This window comes from Typopeltis vanoorti, chromosome 7 (assembly GCF_054136105.1).
Source record: "Typopeltis vanoorti isolate ZY-2024b chromosome 7, IOZ_Tvanoo_1.0, whole genome shotgun sequence".
NCBI lineage: Eukaryota > Metazoa > Arthropoda > Arachnida > Uropygi > Thelyphonidae > Typopeltis > Typopeltis vanoorti.
The window spans coordinates 66,298,944-66,321,590 of NC_143555.1; the positions used below are offsets into that span (position 1 = coordinate 66,298,944).

The following is a 22,647-nucleotide window of genomic DNA, read 5'->3' on the forward strand; positions in this document are numbered from 1 at the left end:
GCCTCCAAACCCATAATTCAAATGCATCTATCTTTCTTCTTTCACTTTTTCTCAGGGTCCAACTTTCACATCCATACAGCACCACAAGGAATACCATTGCTTTCACGATTATGATTTTGGTTGTGAGGCTAATATCTTTATCTTTAAAGATATTAGATATTATTTATCTCGTTATATTATACTATATTATAAACTCCCAAGCCTGGCATCACAATTTGGTGGTAATGCAATACAAATTTATCAATTCTCGTTTGCATTTAGTAGTTTGAATAGTTTTACGAGTTCCGGATGAAGCAAAATTAACTCTTTAACATGCGAAGTGATGGTCGGTATCATAACTTGTTAGCTGGCAACGAAAGTTGAATTTCGAGATCCAATTATAATTCGACCTTGAATAACAGCACATCCTTTGAAGAGACTTATTAGGTAATTGGGTCATGTTAACAAAAAAAAAAAAAAAAAGATTTCACTAATGAAACGCTCTGCAAGCGATACAAATAAATCGTTCCTCGAATAACGTGCTATAAAGTCCATTTTCTTTCTACGACTTTCTTAATAGTAAGAAAAAAAAATTAAACCGTTCTATAAATCTATAGTCAATAAAGTGTGCTTTCCTCGTGAATGGCTTTGATCAAGTAATTCACTTTGTTCGTGGTAAATAATTGTTGTTACCGGCCATGTGCGACATTTTTTTTTCGACAATAAAAATAATAAAGAACGAACCGGAAGGAATTACGAAATGTTGGAAGTCTTTGGAAGTGTCATGTTACAAGGAGAAGATGAAAAAGGAAGGTGGGGGGGAAAGCAGTGTTTGTTTTCAGTTGGGAAAAAAAGTCGCTTTACTCTTGTTTATTATTATTTCTGAGGTTCAAAGCATGACCCCGTACGGAGAAAAACCGACCTATTTACGGCGGTGGTGTCGATTCTCATTTTGCCTCCAATATCACGTGTTTTGAAGGCGTGAAAGCCGACCACTAAATCACCGAGTATTTCGGGGTATTACCGTCAATTCCCAAACGGCCTGAAGTCCGACAAGGACAGGCAGCGCTCTTCTCTCTCTCTGCGAGGTGTCGCACAAGATGTACAGCAGTGACACGCATACGGGTTTTTACCGAAGCAGAAAATTTTCCATATATCCGGAGAGCAGAGAACATGTAAGCGAGATTCCCTTTTTCCGATCGAATGTTTTGGGGTGGCGACGTTGCATGTGGCTACAGTTGATGACAGTGTTTCTTTGTGTCATAAATCGTGTAGTTCTCTGTATTAGAACGGCTGATTATCCTTTCCTATTGATTCGCTCTCAACAGGAGACACAACTTGGGACTGCAGTATGGCGTGTTGAGGCTAGACTGCGTATCGAAAATAAATCCTGCAATCTCCTTTAGCTTTACTGGATGGAAATATCGATATAACACTAACACTTTCTCAGCACGTACTGCAGCCTACATAGGATAAGACAGCACATCTTTCTTCATTAAGGAACATTCTAAGAAACCTTCATTATAACACTCTCCTCTTCAGCTCAAAAGACACCCGATAGGTCTTAAATATCTCGATTCTGCCGATGGTGTTTATTAGCAGCGTCACTTGATAATTAGTTAAGCATACGACTTTTTCTATTGGCCAGATTCGTTATTAATGACTACTAGGTTGTTTGAAAGCATTTACCACTAATAATAGCTGCCAGACATATCCTTAACGAAAACAAAAATTAAAATAACAATAATTCCAAACATTTATAATGTCTTAATTTTACCAAAGTAAAATTCGAAGTCTGCACTACTTCAAATTCCTTTATCTGCTGAAATTTCCAAAGCCTTTATTGAAACAAAGGCTGCACAGTGTAGGGTGTAAACATTGAATAAGATACCAAGCCGATGAATGTATCTTTATTACCTTATGGCGACAGGAAAGTTGAATAAGAACTGAGAGTATTCGACCCAGCATCTCAGATGACAGTCATTCTCACTGCGGGATGTGAGATCAGTGCTCAGATGCCACACACAAAAAAAAAAAATAATAAGAAGAATAAATAAATAACAGACTCCAGAAAAAAGTGTAATTTGTTACTGGGATAGGGCATTGTGTCATAACGCACTGGATCAATCGTTATCCCAACACCAGTAGAATCAGCTGCAAAGAAATAGCGAATAAATGTTCAGTGTGTGTGTGTGTCAACATACTCCCACACCACCTCGTGTATTTATTTCATGCTTCAGTGTTTTGAAGTACCATCTCATGTCATCAAGCAATTTGAACACTGGCTGCTGCCCGTATACGGATTTGAGAGCAAGATAATTGTCCGATTTTTTTCCTTCTACAGCTTCTTTCAATATTCGAAGTAACAGGGAATTCTGGCACTGTGTACTAGCCTGTTCGCTGGCAGACAAAAATAAATTGAGTCTGTCTTTCAGAGATACGATTTAGTTTTGAGTTCTGAAATATAAAGAGATGTTTCAGCTTCGGAAAAGAAGGATGTGTTGATTAAAGAATTTGACTTTTATGTCTGTCTGGTATATAAGCGCACGTGCACACACACACACACCTATACTCGTATAGCAATCGTATTACAAAAATTTGGCTCTGTAAAATTAGTTCTATTAAACTATAACTCTTTTGAATTAATGCCTCCCACAGCCTCTTTACAGTTTTCTGTTTTTGATCGACGATACCAGCCGTGATTAAATAAGTGATAAGTCTGGGAAGAAGCACTTCATTAAACTGATGGGAGTTCGCTCTGTGCTATGCATTATCCAGATTTACCTTACCAGGTAAATGGCTATTAAGCAAAAGGTTCATTAAGATACCCACAGGATGATCCATCAGAGTCACGAAAGTTTGCTTTGGGCTGATTGAGATGGATTATGGTTTACATCCAATTTATCTCGCGAAAATCTTAACGTCTTTTGTTTCCTATTAAAAGTAGTCACTTAATACAGCCAAAACATTTTGGAATACGTTCGTAATTGTAATTCATTGCTATTTCAATTACGAACTATATGTAGGGCGTATATTTCAATGGGTACGATATTTGTATTTAACGTCAATTTTATTAGGAAATAGAACGGATAAAATTCCACTTTCTAATGTATACCGACTTGCACACTGGGAATCATCCTAAGCTTAATTTAACCATGGCAACTACCATAAACTTGCATAGCTAAATTTTCTTAATAGTGCCTTAGCTTGAAACTATTTGGAGAAGTTGCTTAACCATGAAGTCCTTGTACATCTAAAATATCCTAAAGTTTGATGCTTTTTTTAAGTACATTGTGCTAAGTCAGTTCCTAAGATTATATGCGTTTGGGCGTATATTTAAAAATGTTCGCATTCAAATAATAAAAGAAAAGCAATATATATTCTTATGCAAGTTTCCGATGGCCATCTACGAGCAGCAAACACTAAACACACACACACACACACACACACACACACACACAGAGAGAGAGAGAGAGAGAGAGAGAGAGAGAGAGAGAGAGAGAGATATCTTACTTTGAACTAGGTAACTTACTGATGATTTTGGCTTACAAATGTGGGGGTTTGGAAACAAGATGCAGTATATGTTTGCGGAAATAAATTTCGAAAGAGGTTTATAAGAATAAAGGAAAGAATGGGGGGAAGGAAAGAGAAAGAAGGATAAGGGTATGTAAAGGTACACAGTTGAAGAGGAGAACATTCTTTTGATCTATATGTGTATATAGATCCGCAGTCTTTGAATAGAGCCAAAGGATGCACTCTTCCTTAATCACAATCCTTTGGATTTGGCCTAAGTTCTTACCAATAATAATCCTGTACCTCTTCCTCTGCGCTATAGAAAGAAGGAATGTATTCTTCCTTACTAATGCTCCCCACCTCTTAGCATCTATCACTCTCTCCATCTATTCCCCCCCCCCTCTATTTCTTCTAAAACTCTTTCGAAATTTCCTTCCTTTTAACGTATAATCCATCTTTTTACTGCTGTGCCAACTTCGTCAGCCAATATAATTAGTGACCTAATCCAAGTAAAAAACAACTTTTTTTTCCTCTATTCTCTTTAAATAATGATTTTATTCAGTGAAGAACCGGCCGTTCAGAGATAACAGAAACTGTTAATTTTCAAATAACATACTTTTAGATTAAATATTTTATACAAAAATGTTACATAACAATTACTAATAATTTTCCGTATTTTAGTTATGACGTCATCACAAATGTTCTTCGAAATATCCTTCTATTGCTAGTACAATAGAAGAAAAATAGAAAGAAAAAAACATTTCAAATGATCTTACTACTGTCTTTTTTGCATCATTGTAGATCTTAATTAACTTAATGCATTTTAATTTCTAAAACTTTTTCTCCAGTTAAAAAAAAACCTCTTTCAGCATCTCATTCACCTTTAAAAATAGGAAATCGGTGCTTTCAGACGTGTCTCTAACAAGTTGTTAACAACCCGAATAGTTAAAAAGGATTGAGCATTTTTTCTTAACAAGTTTGCATTGTTATTTTTGTCTATTGATTTTCAGTAACTTTATTTCATTTCTTATGAAATGTTTCTGTGCTTGTAGCCAGGGGTGTAGTCCTAAAAGAAATAGTGCCAGGGCTATCTTGGAAACAAAAATCCAGAGCACGAAGTGCGCCATTATTATTATTATTATTATTGCGACGGCCATATGACAGAGAGATTGCCTTGTTTTCTGGGGAAAAAAAATGACAAGAGCGACAAGCTACTATTTTTTGACCGAAAGCTGGAAATGCATTTAAGTTTCATTATTATAATTCTTATAATTTATTATAATAAATTTAAAAAATTTGATAGTTTAAAAAAATACCAGGGCGTCGGCTCGACTACACCCCTGCTTGTAGCTTGTTTTGAGTCTGCGTGTTAATCACATAACTTGCTCATTTAAACGACTTCGCGTTTTGGAAAATGCCTAGGTCTATCTGGTCGTTTTCTGTCCATTGCAAGCAGAAAATAACTCAACTCTGGAACGAATTTTAATAAAATGTGGTATACCTTATAAACATTTGTAGAAAAGTTTGGATTTTGAATGTAATGTTACTATTTGGATTCTGGTTGAATGTAATGTAATGAAATGATATTTCATATTTTGAATTTCAACGAAGATTTGTCATTTTATCTAAATTTTAAATCGTAAACTGCATTTTAAACCACTTTGCACCTGAAATAGGCTCAATGGCCATTTACAGGTGCAAAATGAAGCGAAATGATAAGAAATTATATATGATTGAAAATAAACAAACCCTAATAATAATAATAATAATAAACGTTTCTAAGTTAATATGCTGTGGAATGAAGTTACATCAACAAACAAGAATGCTATTGCGAAGCAATTTTTTCCCCCCATCACTGGAATCATTTCTATACTTGTTTCCAACTCTTGGCAATTCCTATGTTGCTAAAAGACCTGGTTTCCATTCTCTGAGGAAAGAAGGGAAGGCACATTACAATAGTGTGGAGCCCTCTTATAAAAGGAAGGTGAAATTTTCTATTTTAGGAAGAAGTGGCGGTGGTGCGGCCTTGAACTCATGTTTCCATCAAAGTAAAAGCATTTGGATTCGGTCAAACTGTCAATGTGTTCATAACGCTGAAGAAATTTCAGGAAGTAAACATTTTAACTGCAATGGGATCACGGTAAAAGTATTGCAATATTTTTTTCTTTCAAAATTTAAGCAAAATCTTCATACTGGGCACAGTGCGTTTCAAATGCTGCAAATTTAGAAAGACTGTGGGATTCCACATATTACGAAGAATATAAATATACAGAGTTCCAATCACAAACCAAGTTACTGGTATGTGGACGTTTATGAAAAGCACGTCATACTCGTGTAACTGATGCAAGGAAGGATAATATTTAACAACAGGATAATTTGCATAATGTGACTGATGTAAGGAAGGAAGGAAGGAATATCCACCACTGTAGATTAATTAGATTCTGAAAAGAACGAGCTGAGGAAAAAATATATGCATTTTAAACTAGTTTTTTTTTTAAACTTTCTTCGACTGAAATTCACGTTCTGTAGTTGTTAAAACATCAAAAAATATTTAGTTTTGGAATTCAGAAATCCGAAATTCTTCCCATGAACCCAAAACCAAAGATAGCATCGCATCGCCTTTTAAAAGATTTTAACACTCAATTTTGGTAATTAGTTAAGATAATGTAATTAGGGATGTTCTTCACTGAGCTAATTATCATCGAACAGTTTACTGTTATCTTTCACTTGCACGTGTTTCTTGGAGAAAAATAATTTGATGCTTCCCTCGGGTAAAAAGAGATGAGTTCCCTCAAAGAGCTTGACGTATCTAAGAGAGGAAACAGTTACATCCGACCTTCCTCATTTTAAAATTTATGGATAAGTCTTCGAAGTTCTGTTAATTGACTTGGAACCTCATTTATTATCGATAAGCATTTAATTTAATAAAGTAAATGATAAGTGAAATCCTCATGAGTAACTCGCCTTGCATTTCACAGTGAGGCCTAACTGCTGCCTAGATTGCAATGCTTTAATACTCATGTCTGAAATTGCAAAAGCTTGAAAAATTCAAACTAATATTCTATAAAAACGGAAACAGGAGAAATGTGAGGAGGGGGGGCACTGAAAATTGGATAGCGTCAGGCGAAAAAGTGAAAGATCAAGGCAGTTACAGCAGAAATATGAAATTATAGAAACTGAAACATTAAGTGACACCATGGCAAATTTTAAATATTGAAGTAGCACAAATGAGATTTATCCTAGATAGAACCGAAAAGCATTTCATTTCCTCTTCTAATATAGAAGAGGAAATGAAACCATTAAAAAAAATCACTTAAATTCTAGAAATCCAATGGAGACTTTATTTTTTATTGTTTGTTTCTATATTGTTGATGGCCGGTTGTCTTCTTGCCATCAAAACAAAAGTCTTCAACGGGAAATATATTACGGGGATGCCTTGGACGATGGATTGTTTGGTTATGAAAACATGAATGTAAAATACTTATGCAAGAACATATCGAAAGGTCTTTAAAATGTAAAGTGTATTTTGTTAGCTAGTGAGGGACGGCATCGAGATTTCCTGCAGTTTTGTCAGAGGGCAATAAATGGAAACAGCTTATAATTTTCAGATAGACGAAGTGAAAGCTATGAAATAAAATGCGCAGTACAGCAATAAAGCGAGAAACATCTTTCAAGAATGCATGCTAAAGTACTTCGGAATCTTTTATGGGATGGCGGAAAATGGCATGTTGATCGTTAAGGAGACGGGGAGACATTGTACAATGGCCTACACCTGGAATAATGAACCTCATCCAGAAACACCACAAACAGTTATATGCGACATATAGCAAATGCACGGAAGAATGTCCCCCAGTAATAGTGCACTACCTCTAAAGCTGCAGAAACTTATTCGAGTCAGTGAAATCAGCATATAAGGAAGTGTTTTGGGATGATATTCCCTTCCAGACTTCCTCGCTGAGAAGCAGATCCAAGACAAACACTCATTACGTCAAGATTGACCTTTAAGAAATAAAAAAAAGTCTATGCAGCCGTATATTTGTTGTCATTTTATAGAGAATAATATAAGCACACGTCAGTACATGCACTGCTTTCATACAAACTGCAACAAATTGAGCATTTGATAATTTTAGAAAAACTTAAGAAAACATCTAAAATAATACAATAAAGTGGGCTTCTATTCAGCCGATAGAAACTATAAAGCGTTGTGGTAAGTTCGGATTATTTCTAAAGTAGACATCTTTAGTGCATTTACAGATATCGAATATTAACTCGATATAAACTAAACTCAAGTATTTTCAAGATATAGCATGTCGAATATGACGTTACTAGTCTGATATTGAATATACGTGATGCTTAATATGAGTGAGTGAGTGTAGCAGGAATGCTAACGTTACAGAAAGTTTGTTTATATGCATATAAAAACAGGGTTGTCATAACAATAGGTCACGAAGTGTTTATTTGATTTGGACTACGAGCGCCTGACGTAACGTCAGGTATCATGAACAAACTTAAAATATAACAATGGCTGTCTCAAGATCATCCAATGGAAATAAATCCACTTGCCAAACAAAAAAAATCTCTCTCTCTCTCTCTCACACACACACACAGTATATATAACTTTTGACTACTGGCTATCTCATAGTTTTGCAAGCTACCAAACAATTCAAGTCAATAAATATTGTGTGTGTGTGTGTGTGTGTGTGTGTGTGTGTGTGTGTGTGTGTGTGTGTGTGTGTGTGTGTGTGTGTGTGTGTGTGTGTGTTATTTAAGAACAAAACCTAATACTTTTGAAAGCACACCACTCAAAAGACAGCTGTTCAGCAAATATAATAAAAAAAAATTAAATAAATTCTGATTTCGATCTCGGCAATTGAGAAATATAATAATAAAAATATTTAAAGAACATCCTTAATAAGGATGTTCTTTAAATCTCGCTCTCTCTCTCTCTCTCTCTCTCTCATTCACAGGCAAGCCTCTTTCCGTCATCTTTTAAGAGAGAGGTTTAAATAGGTATCTTTCAATTAATCGTCTGCAAAAGAGCATGTGACGACATAAGAGGAAGCATTACGCGGCCTTTCGCTGGGGCTTTTGTCACTCAGAAACCCAAAAAGATGAAATGCTCTTGAAAAGTTCAAAACTGTAACCTACCGGCCACATAAGGGAAGACAAGACATCGCATTGTTCGCCGCTTTCTCTTGACGATGACGACAAAACACACAGTTGCTCTCAAACTAGAGGTTGCGTCCGACAACACCTTCTACACTTCGCGGTCACAGCAAGGGGTAAAGAGATGGAGGTTGTTACGACTCGCCATAGTTAAGGGTGATGTTGCAAGCAGCCGAGTAAGGCCGCAATGTCGACAGGGATTCAACATCTCAGTCTCACCGAGAGCGACGACCGGGTCCTCGGGCTAATTTTAAACACCGGGCTTTGGATTGGGGCCAAATCATCCCGCGCGCGACGCGCATCCCCCACGCATTTCTTCCCTTTACTTTAATCACATTTTTTCCCTTTCTGAACCGGGAAAGAGGGTAGAAAGTAGGGAAAAAACATGAAAAAAAAGGGGGGGGGGGAATGAGAAGACAGAGATACCGAAGACCCGGAGCCTCTGAATACATAGTGGGGGTCACATGGAAAATGAAGTTCACCCGCTCTAAATGTAACGTAATGCATATTAAATGCTTTGTTAGAATGCGCAAAGCGGAAAATAGCGTACACGCCAATCAATAAAAGCCATTACACAGCCAGAAAAGTGAGTCTATATAATAGAAACCACTAGTAACGAGATTAACCCTTCGCTATGAATCGCTCTAGCGTGCTCTGCGCAAATTAGAAGGGAAAATTCTCCAAACATTAAAACTGTTTTACTGATCTTCAACTGTAGCCATCAACACCTTCGCTCTTCGGCGTAATGAAGCTCAAAATTAAGACCAGTCCGTTATAATCTGGACTGTTCGCTATTAAAGAGCATAAAACTGTATAAGGATTTCACGATGGATGTTGCAAATGCATCAGCTACACGTATTCTTAATTAACCACAGTTTATTATGTAACCGAAAAATTCGGAAACAGAGCTATAACCTAAGGTTTCATACAGCGTCGGGGAATTTTACGAAAGTGTTAAATATTCCATTATAGAATTTAAGACTTTCCGTAGATATCATCCATCACGGAGATTCTTCGAAAAGATGCTACTGAATATTTCGACAAAGTGATCAATTCTAAGCAGGTGCATTCTGCTGAAGATTTCGACAAAGTGACCTTTTCTAAGTCGATGAATTCTGGTGTTAATTTCTCAAGTTTATTTGTCGCGTGTGCGCGCGCGTTTTTATTCGATGAAGATTTAACAATTTGAATGAAACCTTCATAATCATCCCGATGTCTATGAGCAATAAATTACAACCTTTATATATCTTAACTACTTATTAAGCACAATAACTCAAATTCTGTATTGAGTTAAAAGAAGAACACTTAAATACGTTAGAAGAAATGGACTGTGCGTGTTCTCCTTCCCAAGAAGTGATTATCTAGTCCAGACACTAGCAAGAAGTGACTGATTGCGACTCCAGAGCAATGAGGCGTTACCGCTATAGTTGTCGTAGTTGTACGTCTGCTTAATTTCACCAGCAAGTCACTCCGCTGAACACGAGATCAATTGCCGAAGCCATTTTGCAGAAACGAAGCAAAAGCATGGAAGTCGGTGCGATACAAAAGGCACCAAATAATATGTTCCATTCAAAGAATTACCCTTCTGACTAATCACAGAACACTAAAATGGCTTCTTTCGGAAGGGGAGGGATGTGACACACTCGATTGCTTAGTAGAAAAGCTCATCTACCTTTGTGTTCCCTCGCTGAAAGGTGATTAGCAAGACGGAATTCACAACGGACTGAGTGGAATCATCACCGCAGTCCACGTAATTGAACACAATAACTGAAACCGCCAGCAAAACGTATTTGCTATACTCAACAGAAATCACGTTAGTTCTATTTTTTTAACCGTGTTAAGTCAAGCGAACCAAGCTACTAATAATTAAAAACAAACCTTAAAAAAAAAGTTAAAATTAACTAACCATAATACAACAGCCCACTAGCCGCACACCTTTACATAACAGTTGAGAAATGCAGCATCAGACTTAAAATTATGAACATTATTCAAATATTAAGCAATGTCTACTACATAAGAAAAACTTATCCACAGTTGACTAGTTCAGTGTTTTTAGCCAGTTCGAGTTTGTATCTCGTAGCGTGCAAACCAGCAAATGACTCGGATAGAGGATCTCGCACACTCAATTACATCAATAGATCGGAAATCATCGATGCAATGCACGGCACACAACAGTTCCAAAACTCAGCCGGAACTCCATCGTGTCTAAACAGACGACTCTAAAATTATTGCAAACGTAATAATTCATGGCCAATCAGGCTTATTAACCCGATTAGTCTTATTGCCGCCCTATTTCATCAATACAAGGAACTCACTGCAGTATATTACTTAAAACTCATGAATTTTCCGATAAATGCTACTTAATTCTTAAAAATTTATCCATTTGATTCATACGATATGAAATTTAAATGAACCGATTTAAATTTAAACGTCAATCTACGGTAGGTGTTTTCAGTTTTAAATGTTTATAATTCGCAAAACAAAAATGAGGAAATAAATAAATAAATATAACTTGGCTACAGTTTTAAAACGGTCAAACTTTTAAAGAATAAAATAAACAAAGAAGCCTGTTACGAATATACTGAGTTTCATTCTGTTTTCATCAAGAAGGCGTCCTATTGATGAATACATATTCCAGTTGATTTTTACTGACAACAGCAAACTGGAAGATATAAGTTGAAAGGCCACACGACACAGTATACCATTATGTGCAGAAATACTTAACAGTTCAGAGTTGGTTTCCTTATTCATTGGCTTCAACCGTTCTGGCCCTCTTTCAATCGTCTACTCACGGTTACTTTATATACATTAAGAAACATAAACTATCGAAAGAGGAAATATCAGTCCGCGATTGGCAATATCTTCTGAAATGTTGAACGCATTCAATATATTTGTTTCCTTCGTTTTTGTAACATGCTCTTTATAATCTTTTTTTGCGTGTAGCTGTGTTGTTACACGACAATAAAGCAACTCTGAAACTAGGATATGTATAGCAATCCTTGATGTTAGTGCTCCAAGATGTTAAGATAACAGCAGTGCTGGTGTAATTACGAAGGAAATTGAATTTAGGGTAAGTTATTGCCCCTCGTAATTCATCCCAATTCAATTACTGAGTGATTGGATTGGGATGAATTACGGCAGGACGTTCAGTTCTTGCACATAAGAACATAAAAGACAAAAAACATAATCTGTAGACCAACCCATCATAATAAAAGGAAATTCACGGACGATCTGAAAGGACAGGCAATGAACTATTTTTTTATTATTTATTTGTTGAATAAAAGTAAGAATGAATGCTACTCTCCATGATCGTAATTGAAACCATCAAATAAACAGAAGAATCCAACACATACAAATATCAAATGCGTGTTTTGATTATTGTCAGATTTCGTGTTGCTGTAGCCATCAAATAATCTGTAAGAATAATGCAAGACGAATCTCTGAAAAAGATTCTTAATGGTCCCCAAGTCTATGCCACATAAGGCACGTTCAGTTTTGCTGAGACAAACTCTTTTTAAATAGCCAGCAAGAGCTAAGAATCTGAACTGCATATGAGAGTAGAGAACAATCGAAATACGGAAATTCTTCGCTAAACTTTCTTGTAGGGGGATGAAACAAACAAGTATACATAAAAGCATCGCAAGAATGACCTTCCTTTAGTCAGAAAAACCTAAACAAAAATCTCGTCTAAGACGCGTGGGACATTTCACGGAGTTTCAAGAACAGAGATGGTTAGTCAGTCTCATAAAAAATCGTTGGTATTTCTCTCCCCCCGCCCTCTAGAAAACTCAGATCCCCGGTGGGGAAAAAATGAACACAATACACACGCATGAGGGCACAGGTGAACCAATTTTCCAGACTATGGTGAAATGATTAACACGGCTGTTCTAGCATTCATTATTAGGTTTAAGAAGAAAATTCTTTGAGTTAAGACGCTAAATGGATATTAATTAAGATAAAATAACAAGAAAATGCATGTTAAATAAAGTCTGGAGAGGTAGTAGGCTTCCTAATCTAACCAACTGAGATTTCCCCCCCCTCAGTGTATAAAACAAAATATAGCTGGGGACACATAAAGACACGCGAGTGAGCGCAACTGAATCCCTTTTTCAGGAATGTGTGGTTATTGCCCAGCTGGTCTTAACTAGATCAACTAAACAAAACCCACCATTTTTTAACTTATGGATTCTGCTAATACTCCACATCCTCCTCTTCCAATTTCTCCATTGACAGTTCACTGTGAATGCTAACATGCAATTCATAAACGGCCACTACAAGGTCCAAAAATGCTTGGACACCATGCTCATTTTTTGAACGAGTATTCATATATATTTTAAGTCTTATTCCTTTTTTTTTTCATTTAATCAAGTTTTTCCAAAGCTCTTTCAGAAAACAGAGTCATAAGCACGTTTTTATTTTATAAGCTGACATCGCAGTTAAGCAATTGACATTCTACTTCTGAAAACATTATAAAAATGAATGAAATAAAATAATGTAATAGTAAAAATAAAAGTTTGGAGCTAAAGAAACTTCAGTAAAGTGCAGAAGTAATAATAATAATGATGGCCTTCAAGAAAAACATAACTTCCATAATTCATGAGTTCCAAGCTAAGCTATGAACAAAAAAGGGGAAAAAAATGTTTATCGGTTGTAACACGCACAACCACACGTAAGAACGAGTGAGCAACGAATATTTTTTCCCTTCTAATATGGTGCCAAGAAAGTTAACGTAAGAAGTGAAATTAAACTTATATTCAGTTCTTATGAGGGGAGGGGGAGGAAGGTATTCCCAACTGGAAAGTAGTTCAACGATGAAGATTTAGGACAACCGTGGATGGACGAGTGAGTGGGTAGAGGGTGACATCATTTGTTGGCATTACTTTCGTATTTCTGCAGTGCGTGGGACTGTCAGTTAGTTAACTCCTCTTGCGGCCCGAGTGATGTAATGAAGAGACGCTCGAGATCAACGAAACCTTTATTTAGAAAAAAAAAAAAAGGATGAACTACTAAATTTTATGAGAGTTATAAAAAGCTAACTAGCGTTCGAAAAGGTTGACGAGGGAAGGGGTCTGCGGAGAAAATAAAGTAAAAAAAAAGAAAAAGAGTCTAAATAAACAAGCAGTTCCGAAATTGGTTTAAGTCACATGAGGAAGAGGTTACTGAGGTTAATATCCTGGGCCTATTAATTCTAAACCTCACTCTTTTTTTTTTTGGATACCCTGCTTTTTATCCCTCACACTTTTTCGTCCGCCACTAAAATTCGACTTTACATTTTCCCCTTAAACACCCATTAACGACTATCGAAGGACGACCTTCATTAACATCTGAACAAATACATAAAATAATAAGTAGGGTGTTCCAAGAAGCTATCTAAGCGTAGCAGATCTTCGCCTACCAGTGAGGCAAAAGACACGCAACAGAAGATGTCTCGGCGAATCCGTTACGACAGCACTGACAGTTCAATAACCTCCACGAATCAGCACAGCTTAAGTAAACACAGCCGAAATAATTAGCTAAATGTCGTGCGTCCAAGCCTCAGGCAGCAATTAAGTCGCGAGCTGTTAGGTGGACAGGGAAGGCATGTTCGAAGACAGAAAGAAACGAATGGAGATCAGATTTATACAGTGAATACCTCGAGCACGCTCGCGAAGGGAAATGAAGCTAAGTAACATATCGGAAGAGGAACATCTGCAACTAGACTGATAACAGTGTTTACATTCTCCAAAAAGGGCCCGACAAAACAATGCCAAAGGAGAATTCGATTCAAGTTTCTTCAAGGGAAAACAAACACCAAAGTATTTTCAGACAATTAAAATGCGCCCACTCAATTTGTTCAGCGTTTAACCACATTTAACATGGAAAGTTTCTATTCAATTCTGTATTGATTGCAAGACTTTCTGTTTAATAATCTTCATGGGCCATTAGCGGCAAAAAAAAAAGGAGAACATCTGCAATGAACGGAAGCAGCTACAGTTCAGAGCAGTTTTATCTCCGCAAGGCAGGACGTAGTCTCTATTCCAATATTTACTTTCAGCCTCCCCCACTCACACTTGTGAAGATAATTTGTCGATAAAGGAAATGCACTGATTCTTTAAGACTTCGTAAATGGCATTCAGTCGGAAAGTAAAAACAAACAAACAAAAAAAGCACCCACAACAGGTGGCGCCACATTTCCGAAGTGAAAAGGAAATTGGATTAATGATACGCTTGGTAAATATCAGATAATCTCTTCCTTCGTTCTCTTTTCAATGTTCTTTTCTTTATCTTTCGTTTTTCGCTGGCGCCTAAGTTCTCCAGACATCATTGGCTTGAAACACACACATAAACATGAGTGAGAGAGAGAGAGAGAGAGAGAGAGCATCATAGTAGACTCATTTGTAGTTCTACGAAGATGAGAATACCGAACTGCCGAACACGACTGGGATAAACTAGGAATTTTTCTTTGATTAGCCGCCAGCTGCGTATCACTGACAGTCTCCCCAGAGCAACGAGCGAGCCACGACACACACACACACACACACACACACACACACACACACACACACACACACACACACCATCTATTACAGAATGATGAAGATTTTCCTTCATCTAGAACTTCCATTGGATGATTAATGGTAGATTAGCCATTTCTGTATCGTTCGGGATTACGTGCTCTACTCTCATTTGTCACCTATTCAGACGTCAAAGGGATGAGGTAACAAATGTCTACAGCGATCTGCTAACACACCAGCGTCATCTTACGATAATCTTATTGATCATGAAAAGTAGCAAGTAACGGAGCTTTATCTTCCTGCTCCTGGATGTCTATCGGGACTCGCTGGTGTAATCAACAAAGGCGAGTGCACCTACTTAATTCCTTGAAGCAGCAGCAACTGCACAGCAATGGCTTTCATTTCAGTAAATGCAGACTGCTGTATTTCGTTTCACATCTTTTCTGCATTCCAATCAACGCTCCCTGTTGAGTACCCTCGAGCGATTCATAATGCTTATAGTATCAATATTTACAAGGAAAGAAACAGCTGACAGATATTAGATGAAGTTCATATCGACATTCGATTTTAAGTACACTATGTCGAAATGCTAATAGCTTTAATGGTAATTAAATAACTATTTATATGACTCTAATCGTTGGTAATTACGGCAGAAATCGTTAGGAAGACAACACATTAAACGGAACAGCATACAACGGATGTTACTAAACCAAGTACCATACAGCTAATGCCGTCATTAATAATATGGAATCCATTGTTCCAATCCACTGTCATAGCAAGTCAACCAATCTTATGAAACATCGTTAATTCTCACATGAGATTCCATAATAACTATTTCGAGGCTCCGTTTACTTTCGCTATATGAGATAACGTTCCGTATTAAGGAGAACTAGAAAGGTTGGCAACCTGAGGAGTAAAATAACTATAGGATCAACGGCGTAAAACGTGAATTCGAAAAACTGCTAAATCCACCTATTGATTTATGCTGTAAGTTCAAACTATAGTAGCGCGGATGTTATTATCTACAATTATTCAAGTTGCAACTAAGGTGGTGAGTGCGGTTTTACTGGAAATAATTTTGTTCGGAAAATTTAAAGGCAAATACATGTTTTGTAATTTCTTTTAAAGAAATGTGATACTTGTGATATAAGAATGGGATTAAAAGTGCTGGAAAAAAGTGTTCCATTTAACTATATCTTAATGGAATTGAATTATAAATATCAATTAAAATAAAATATACATCTTAAATAAAAAACGAAACCTGGAAAAAATGGAAATGTAGATATGAGGCTGGATGGATGGATGTGTATTTAGGTGACGATTTAGAATGCCATCTTATTTATTTCAGATAGGAGAGAGCGAGCATGAATCATCTCATCAGAATAGATGAAATTTGTTAGGGTTCGAAAATAAATCTCTTCGAAAGATAAAGTAATTTTAAGAAATTTTATTCCTCACACCTTCTAATATGCATTCATCTGAAAACAAACGAGGATTTGATGTTCCAGACGCCTCACGAAACCAATGAGCAGTTAAAGTGAGTTTGTCCACACTGTAAAGTTATCATACCTTTTGACATCTGCTGCCATTGCACGCTAGTCGCTAATTCGTTCCTCTCTTTGAATAAATGTCCGGAATGAATATTAATTGCACCTTGTTAAGATCTAAGAGGATTAAGATATTGTAAGTTCTTTTTTATTTTATTTAAATTAGTGATATCGTTCGCAGCATTCCCGTTAATAGCAAGCAAGCATCTGCACATGCAACTCAACGGCATCATTCTGGACGTTCACTTTATTTAAAATCAAATCAAGCCACCAGCGCGAAGTCACCGGAGTAATGGCAGATTATTCCCACGTGCATAGGCGGAAAGCTTAAATCTTTCCAAAGGACATGCTGACACTGATGGGGCGCTACGTGAAATGAAGTGCTTGAGTGATGCGACGTTATCGTTAACTATGCGAGGGTGGTGACAGATCTAAGGCTGTACAAACCCTTAAAGTTCCTAAGAACCAATTAATTATAAATTATGCTATCGTTAGTCCATCGTCCACCACTTCTGCAAAGAACACGGGGTCATTCATCAACGCTCTGGCGTTTTTCTTTTTTTTCTGTTACTTTTTCCACCTTGCTCGTCATAAGCGGTCGGGAGTGAAAGCAGTTGGGGGAGGAAAGAGATAACGGGATAGTCTCTTGTTTCCATTCAAATGCAATCACCTCCCATTCTCGAAAAGCGAGTTACTTCATCTTGAGAAATGCAATCGTTTCCATAGCAACAAGCATGGGTTATACATCTTTCACGGATTGTCGGATCAAACTTCCAGCCTTCCTCTTTCGCTTGGCAACTGGTTTTCACGTAGCTCTGCTTCCAGTTTCTCCTCCTCCTCCCTCCCCAACAAAAACTTCAAATTATCGGATTTTTCTTTTATTCTTCTACGACTCCATTCTCAGATGCAACACAAATTAGCTTCTATTAGGAGTGTGAGTATTGTATTTAGCTTTCCCTCCTTTTCCTCCCAGGTGAGAACAAAATGGCTGCCGATCCATACTTGAAAACCAGGTGGTGTATTACTAACAGTTGAGAACGACACATAATCCTGCACCTGTCATTATCACCGGATCGTTTAATTTTCTAGCACAGCCAAGTGCTAGAAAATGTTTTTAAGGTATTTTGAGAATAACGTTCTCTTTACCCTGTAACAAAAACTATCTAAACGAATCCATTTCACAGTTTCTGCATATTGCTTAACTTTCCGATAATGCATGACGGTAAGAGCAAGGATGAGAAAGCTTCGCATGCCTATGTTTCACAAAACAAGGCGATTTTTAGTGCATTTTGTCATAAAATTAAAACAATTTGCAGAAACCCTCCTAATCTTACTAACTGCTTAAGCATACATACCATTATTTTTGCATTTAAAATGACGTGTAAGTAGGAAATAGAGCCCTCAATAAGAAACAGACGTACCGTCTTTTCTTTAAGGTGAAATTTAAAAGTAGTGTGGATTGTAAAGTTTCTGTGGAGATTAAAAACACTTCTTGTTATTTGAGTGATGAGAACTTCATTCTGGAGATAAAGTTTGCAACTTGAAACCCTCCCGGCAAAGCTTCTTCCAAAACTTCTGATGCCGGCTACATATGAGGTCTAGTGCGATCAAGTTGGAATCGGGCATTATCGAAATAGAAACCATTAAAAACACTTTCTGGATTTTTTTAAAGATTCGGTAACAATCATTCGTTTGGTTTGCTAAACATCTTCTAATTGAAAACTAGTTTTATCACAAAACCATAAAATTGAATGAATGAAGCACATATTTTAACAGAAGTTGAAAACACGTTATTTGATTTTTTTTTTTTTCCAGTCTGACAACTCGTTTTTTCACTGTGCCATAGTTCGTATTCAACTGTGGTGAAAAATGTCGCCTTTTCTTAGGACTCTTCGCTACTGTTGTCTGAATTTCTCCGGCAAGTCACGCGTTCACACTGACGGTCGTCCTGGATAACTGTTTCGCTGACTGAATAGCCACCCGTTTCTTGCAACTTCTTAAATAAACACCAAGCGGTATTTTTTGTTGGTCATTTAGAAAAAGCAAACACTGTACAGAAGAATATCTAAAGAATTTCCACTTTTGTGTCATTCTTTCACAGTCAACACTGTTTGCTTTACACTGAAAGGATTTGCAGGTCAAGCGGCGATGCCTGTTCCAATGCTTAATACCACTGTAGTATCCTTGTTCAACTTTTGGTACAGAGGCTACACTGGGATGCCGAATAGTGAACTGGAAACAAATGAAATGGTTAAATGAATAAAAAAACGAGCACATTTTATATTTCATATTCTAACAATTTGCAGAAACCCTCCCAATCTTACTAACTGCTCAAGTATACATACTATTATTTTTGCATTTAAAATGGTGTGCACGTAGGAAATAGAGTCCTCAACATGAAACAATAAAAAAAAAAGACAATGCTACGCTCTTTATAATCGGAATTAAGTCGGTCGTTTCTACCTTTGTTTAATCGTTATGTTCTGACTACCGATGACAAGAAAAGAGGAAATTATTCATATGCTGACAATTATAACGGCGTTATTTCAAGACTGTTTTATAAATACTTGCTGCTCCAACCAACGGGTTCAAATCCAGCTGTGGATATTGATGTTTGTCTTTCTGTGGGAGATGAATTTCACTTCCAGGTGTGAGACCAACAGTGCGGCTTACTGGAGGCTTGAAAAAGGTTTTATGTTCATCTAGAGCAGAATCACGGAATGTAAAAAATAAACAGAAAAATAACAGATACAATAATCAAAAGGATTTAAAAAAACCTTATCCTCCATTATACTGATGTACTATAAGTTACATTTCATGAGTAAGAGAAGAACACATAAAAATAAGAAGGAGACAGAACACAAATTTTAAAATAGTGATTTTTGGATTTGGAATTGCAATACCTTCTGCAATCAAAGGCAGTCCGTTCTCGAGTCATAAAAGAACTTACGTCAACAATTGATACACGTGCAAATGTTGCACAACGCAAATACGAAGAAAAGATTGCGTCAGTTTATTGTGGCTCCTCATTTGCTGGAGCATACTTTTTTATTTTTATTTTTTCAAATTAATGAACATTCAGCGTTTCGAAGCTGCTATCTTACTCGCTAAAATCAAATAAGTATTCCGCCCTTAGGGATCGACCTCCACGTCACCATTCATTGGAAGCGTCTACGATCTCCTAAAGCATAATTATGAATTATCTGTGCGTTATCTGGGCCCACATTAGCGAAAGTGCGTTCACAAATTAAAAGGGAAACGTTTAGTAAGTTTTATGAGATAAGAAATCAAATTACTATTTTCCCAGTTTGCAAAGATCCCATTAGGGCATATCAAGGAAGAGAGTTCTTCGCTATCTAGTGGATTCCGTGAGAAAGGACGGCTATGAAACGTCTCCCGCTCTGCTTTGCCATTCCTGGAGCCTTGGAGACATTTAGCACCATCTTCCCGAGGAAGATGCCAAAAATACCGAGGACTTGCGCGACAGAGCGCAGACGTGTACAGGTGCAGTGACAGGGTGGCGATGTCACCACTGCTCGTCACAACATCAGGCAGAAAGGCATGTGTGGGGCAGGAACAAAGAACCCATTGTTAGAACTCCACCGTGCACGCGAAACATTTCTTAAGATGTCTGAATGTGTGTATGTGTGCGCGCGTGTGGGGGGGGGAGAGGAGAACTCTTCGTGAAGGAAGGTCATTCACAAGGACCGTGAAGTTTTTTTTTTTTTCTCTCTCTCTTTTCCCTTGCAAGGTCTGTTGTCATAACTTTTGGGTTTTCAAAATCTTACAAGGTTGATGTAACGAGAATTTTCCTTATGGTTGTACAATGATCTGCATCGAAAACAAAAAAAAAGCAAAAGAAGAAGAGGTAAATGGATTCACATCTCAGAATAGTAACCAGAGCTTTCATTATTACATTGCGTTTACGTACCGAGTTTCATAACTATTCTAAATTAGTAGTCCAATAAAAAATAATAATAATATAACCTATAAAAGCACAGATTTTAAGGTAAAAGTCGCGCTTATTTCCAGCAAAGGCTAGGCATTCGAATCCCATGTGAGCCACGGATGTTTGTAAAAGCCTGTGGATAAGCTTCCGTGGTTGCTTGAGGTGAAGACTTTTTTGATGCGAGTTAAAACGTTACGAGGGGGGCGGCTCTGGAAAGTTCTGATACATACCTTGAACAAAAATAACATTAAAGCAACTGATATAACCACAACAGAGAACATACGAGGATATAAGAACATAAGTTCTTATATCCTACTAGTACGTTCTTTCTTGTGGTTTATCAGTTGCTTTAATGTTATTTTTGTTCTAGGTGTGTATCAGAACTTTTCCAGACCCCCCTCTCTCCTCGTAAGAGCTAGTACTGAATAATAATTGAAAGCATCATACTTCTAATAATGTTAGATCATCTAGGTTCTTTCCCCCTGGAGAGGAGAAGGATCTGGGATTGCAATCCTGTCAGTAAATGGAGAATGAAATTTTTTCGATCACTGTCCCTAGCATTTTAAGATTTTTCCAATGCTAAATTAGTCCGGAAAAACTAACATTTTATGCCTTCTAAAACTGACAATCCGATCTTGCATACGCTAGTGTGCCCCATTGTAACATACGAGGAGCGTTATACAAACGACGATCCAAAAGTTCTCAGACTGGTGATAAAACGGAAGGGAGTGAACTAACTTCCTAATTAGTTCCTCCCCTTCCTTTGGGCATGTCTACGCTAATTCCAGCGACCTTTCCACCATCTGAAAGGAGACGCGAAGCCTTCGTTTGAGAGGACAATTCAGTTCTTTTAATGTATCGATGGTTTCAAATTTCGTTCCCAGAGGATCGTTCAGTTTCGTAAACAGGAAGAAATTACAGAGCCGTATGCTGAAAGCGAAGTTCTAAGATGGATGGAGATGATTATAGATTTTCTTTCTGATCTTCTGTGAGAATCTTCAAAACATCTCCAACACATCTTTAAATATTTCATTTAAAAAAATTCTTAATTGCGAGAAGTCGATTTGGTCAGATGTTTCCTCAAATTTTGTCCACTTGACCGTCTATGCTCGAGTGGCTGATAAATGGGATTGCGGGTCGCCTTGACAACCAACTCCGCTATTTGTAACCCTTTAAATACACGAAAATGCTATTGTATAACACCAATATTCATCGCAAAATTCTATTTTAATCATTTCATAACTCTCCATCCTGTTTCATGAAGTTTCACAGAAAATTTAATGCGCACATTTTGCAATACCGAAACAACTCTCATCGCAGTGAGTAATGAACCAATGAGAAACATCGAATAATTCACGCATAATAAAGCTATAGTTTCCTAATTCTCAAGATTTCTGAATCATAGCACTAGTATTGGAACTTTCATCCTAGCATGTATACGGAAAAAGAAAAAATGTGAACTAACCTAAGACTTAAAATCGACGGTGTTCGTACTGACAATCTGGTCAACAGTGAAACAGTATTGTTTTAAACACCTTCATATCCCTCTCGTCCGTCCTAGGACGGGTGATCCCCTCCTAATGAGGGGTTATTGGCGTATTAATACAGCCGGTACGCCACTCCTCTGCTGCATCCCCCTAATGGCAATATTCAATGACTGTAATCCGTGTGTGTTCACGGGCCATTTTGCCTGCTTGCGGGATGAACGGGATAAACTGGGGAGAAAAACCCTGCTGTCCACGCCCAAGACCGGCTAACTTGGCTATGGCAGAGGAAGATCGTTAAGCTTCTCACGTCGTCAACGGGAATCGAACCTAGGACACTCCTTTCCCACGCGCGGACGTGTTATAAACACACCGGGCAAAAATTATGGAATGCTGATTTAAACATGTACATAATTTTAAAGTTGATGAACGTAAATAGTCATACATATAGGAAGAGTAAAATTGCTAGAATATGATTGTGGATGTCTGAGGCGTGTGTTTAATGCATCTGTGGC

The 22,647-nt window shown here is 37.3% G+C and overlaps 1 protein-coding gene across 6 annotated transcripts in view; it reads right to left on the minus strand.

Annotated features, from left to right (window-relative positions):
* Nucleotides 1-22,647, minus strand: part of LOC150104740 (uncharacterized) — a 434,041-nt gene that overhangs the window by 298,243 nt on the left and 113,151 nt on the right. The window contains exon 1 of one of the 6 annotated variants that reach the window (XM_090395918.1): nucleotides 8,641-8,735. The exons of 4 other annotated variants lie outside the window; for them this stretch is intronic. In XM_090395918.1, coding sequence (XP_090252044.1) covers nucleotides 8,641-8,666 — 26 coding nt within the window. In that variant the 5' untranslated portion in view covers nucleotides 8,667-8,735. Of the gene's footprint in view, nucleotides 1-8,640; nucleotides 8,736-22,647 lie in introns of those variants that run through there. One more of the 6 variants, XM_090395914.1, reaches the window with a different exon arrangement.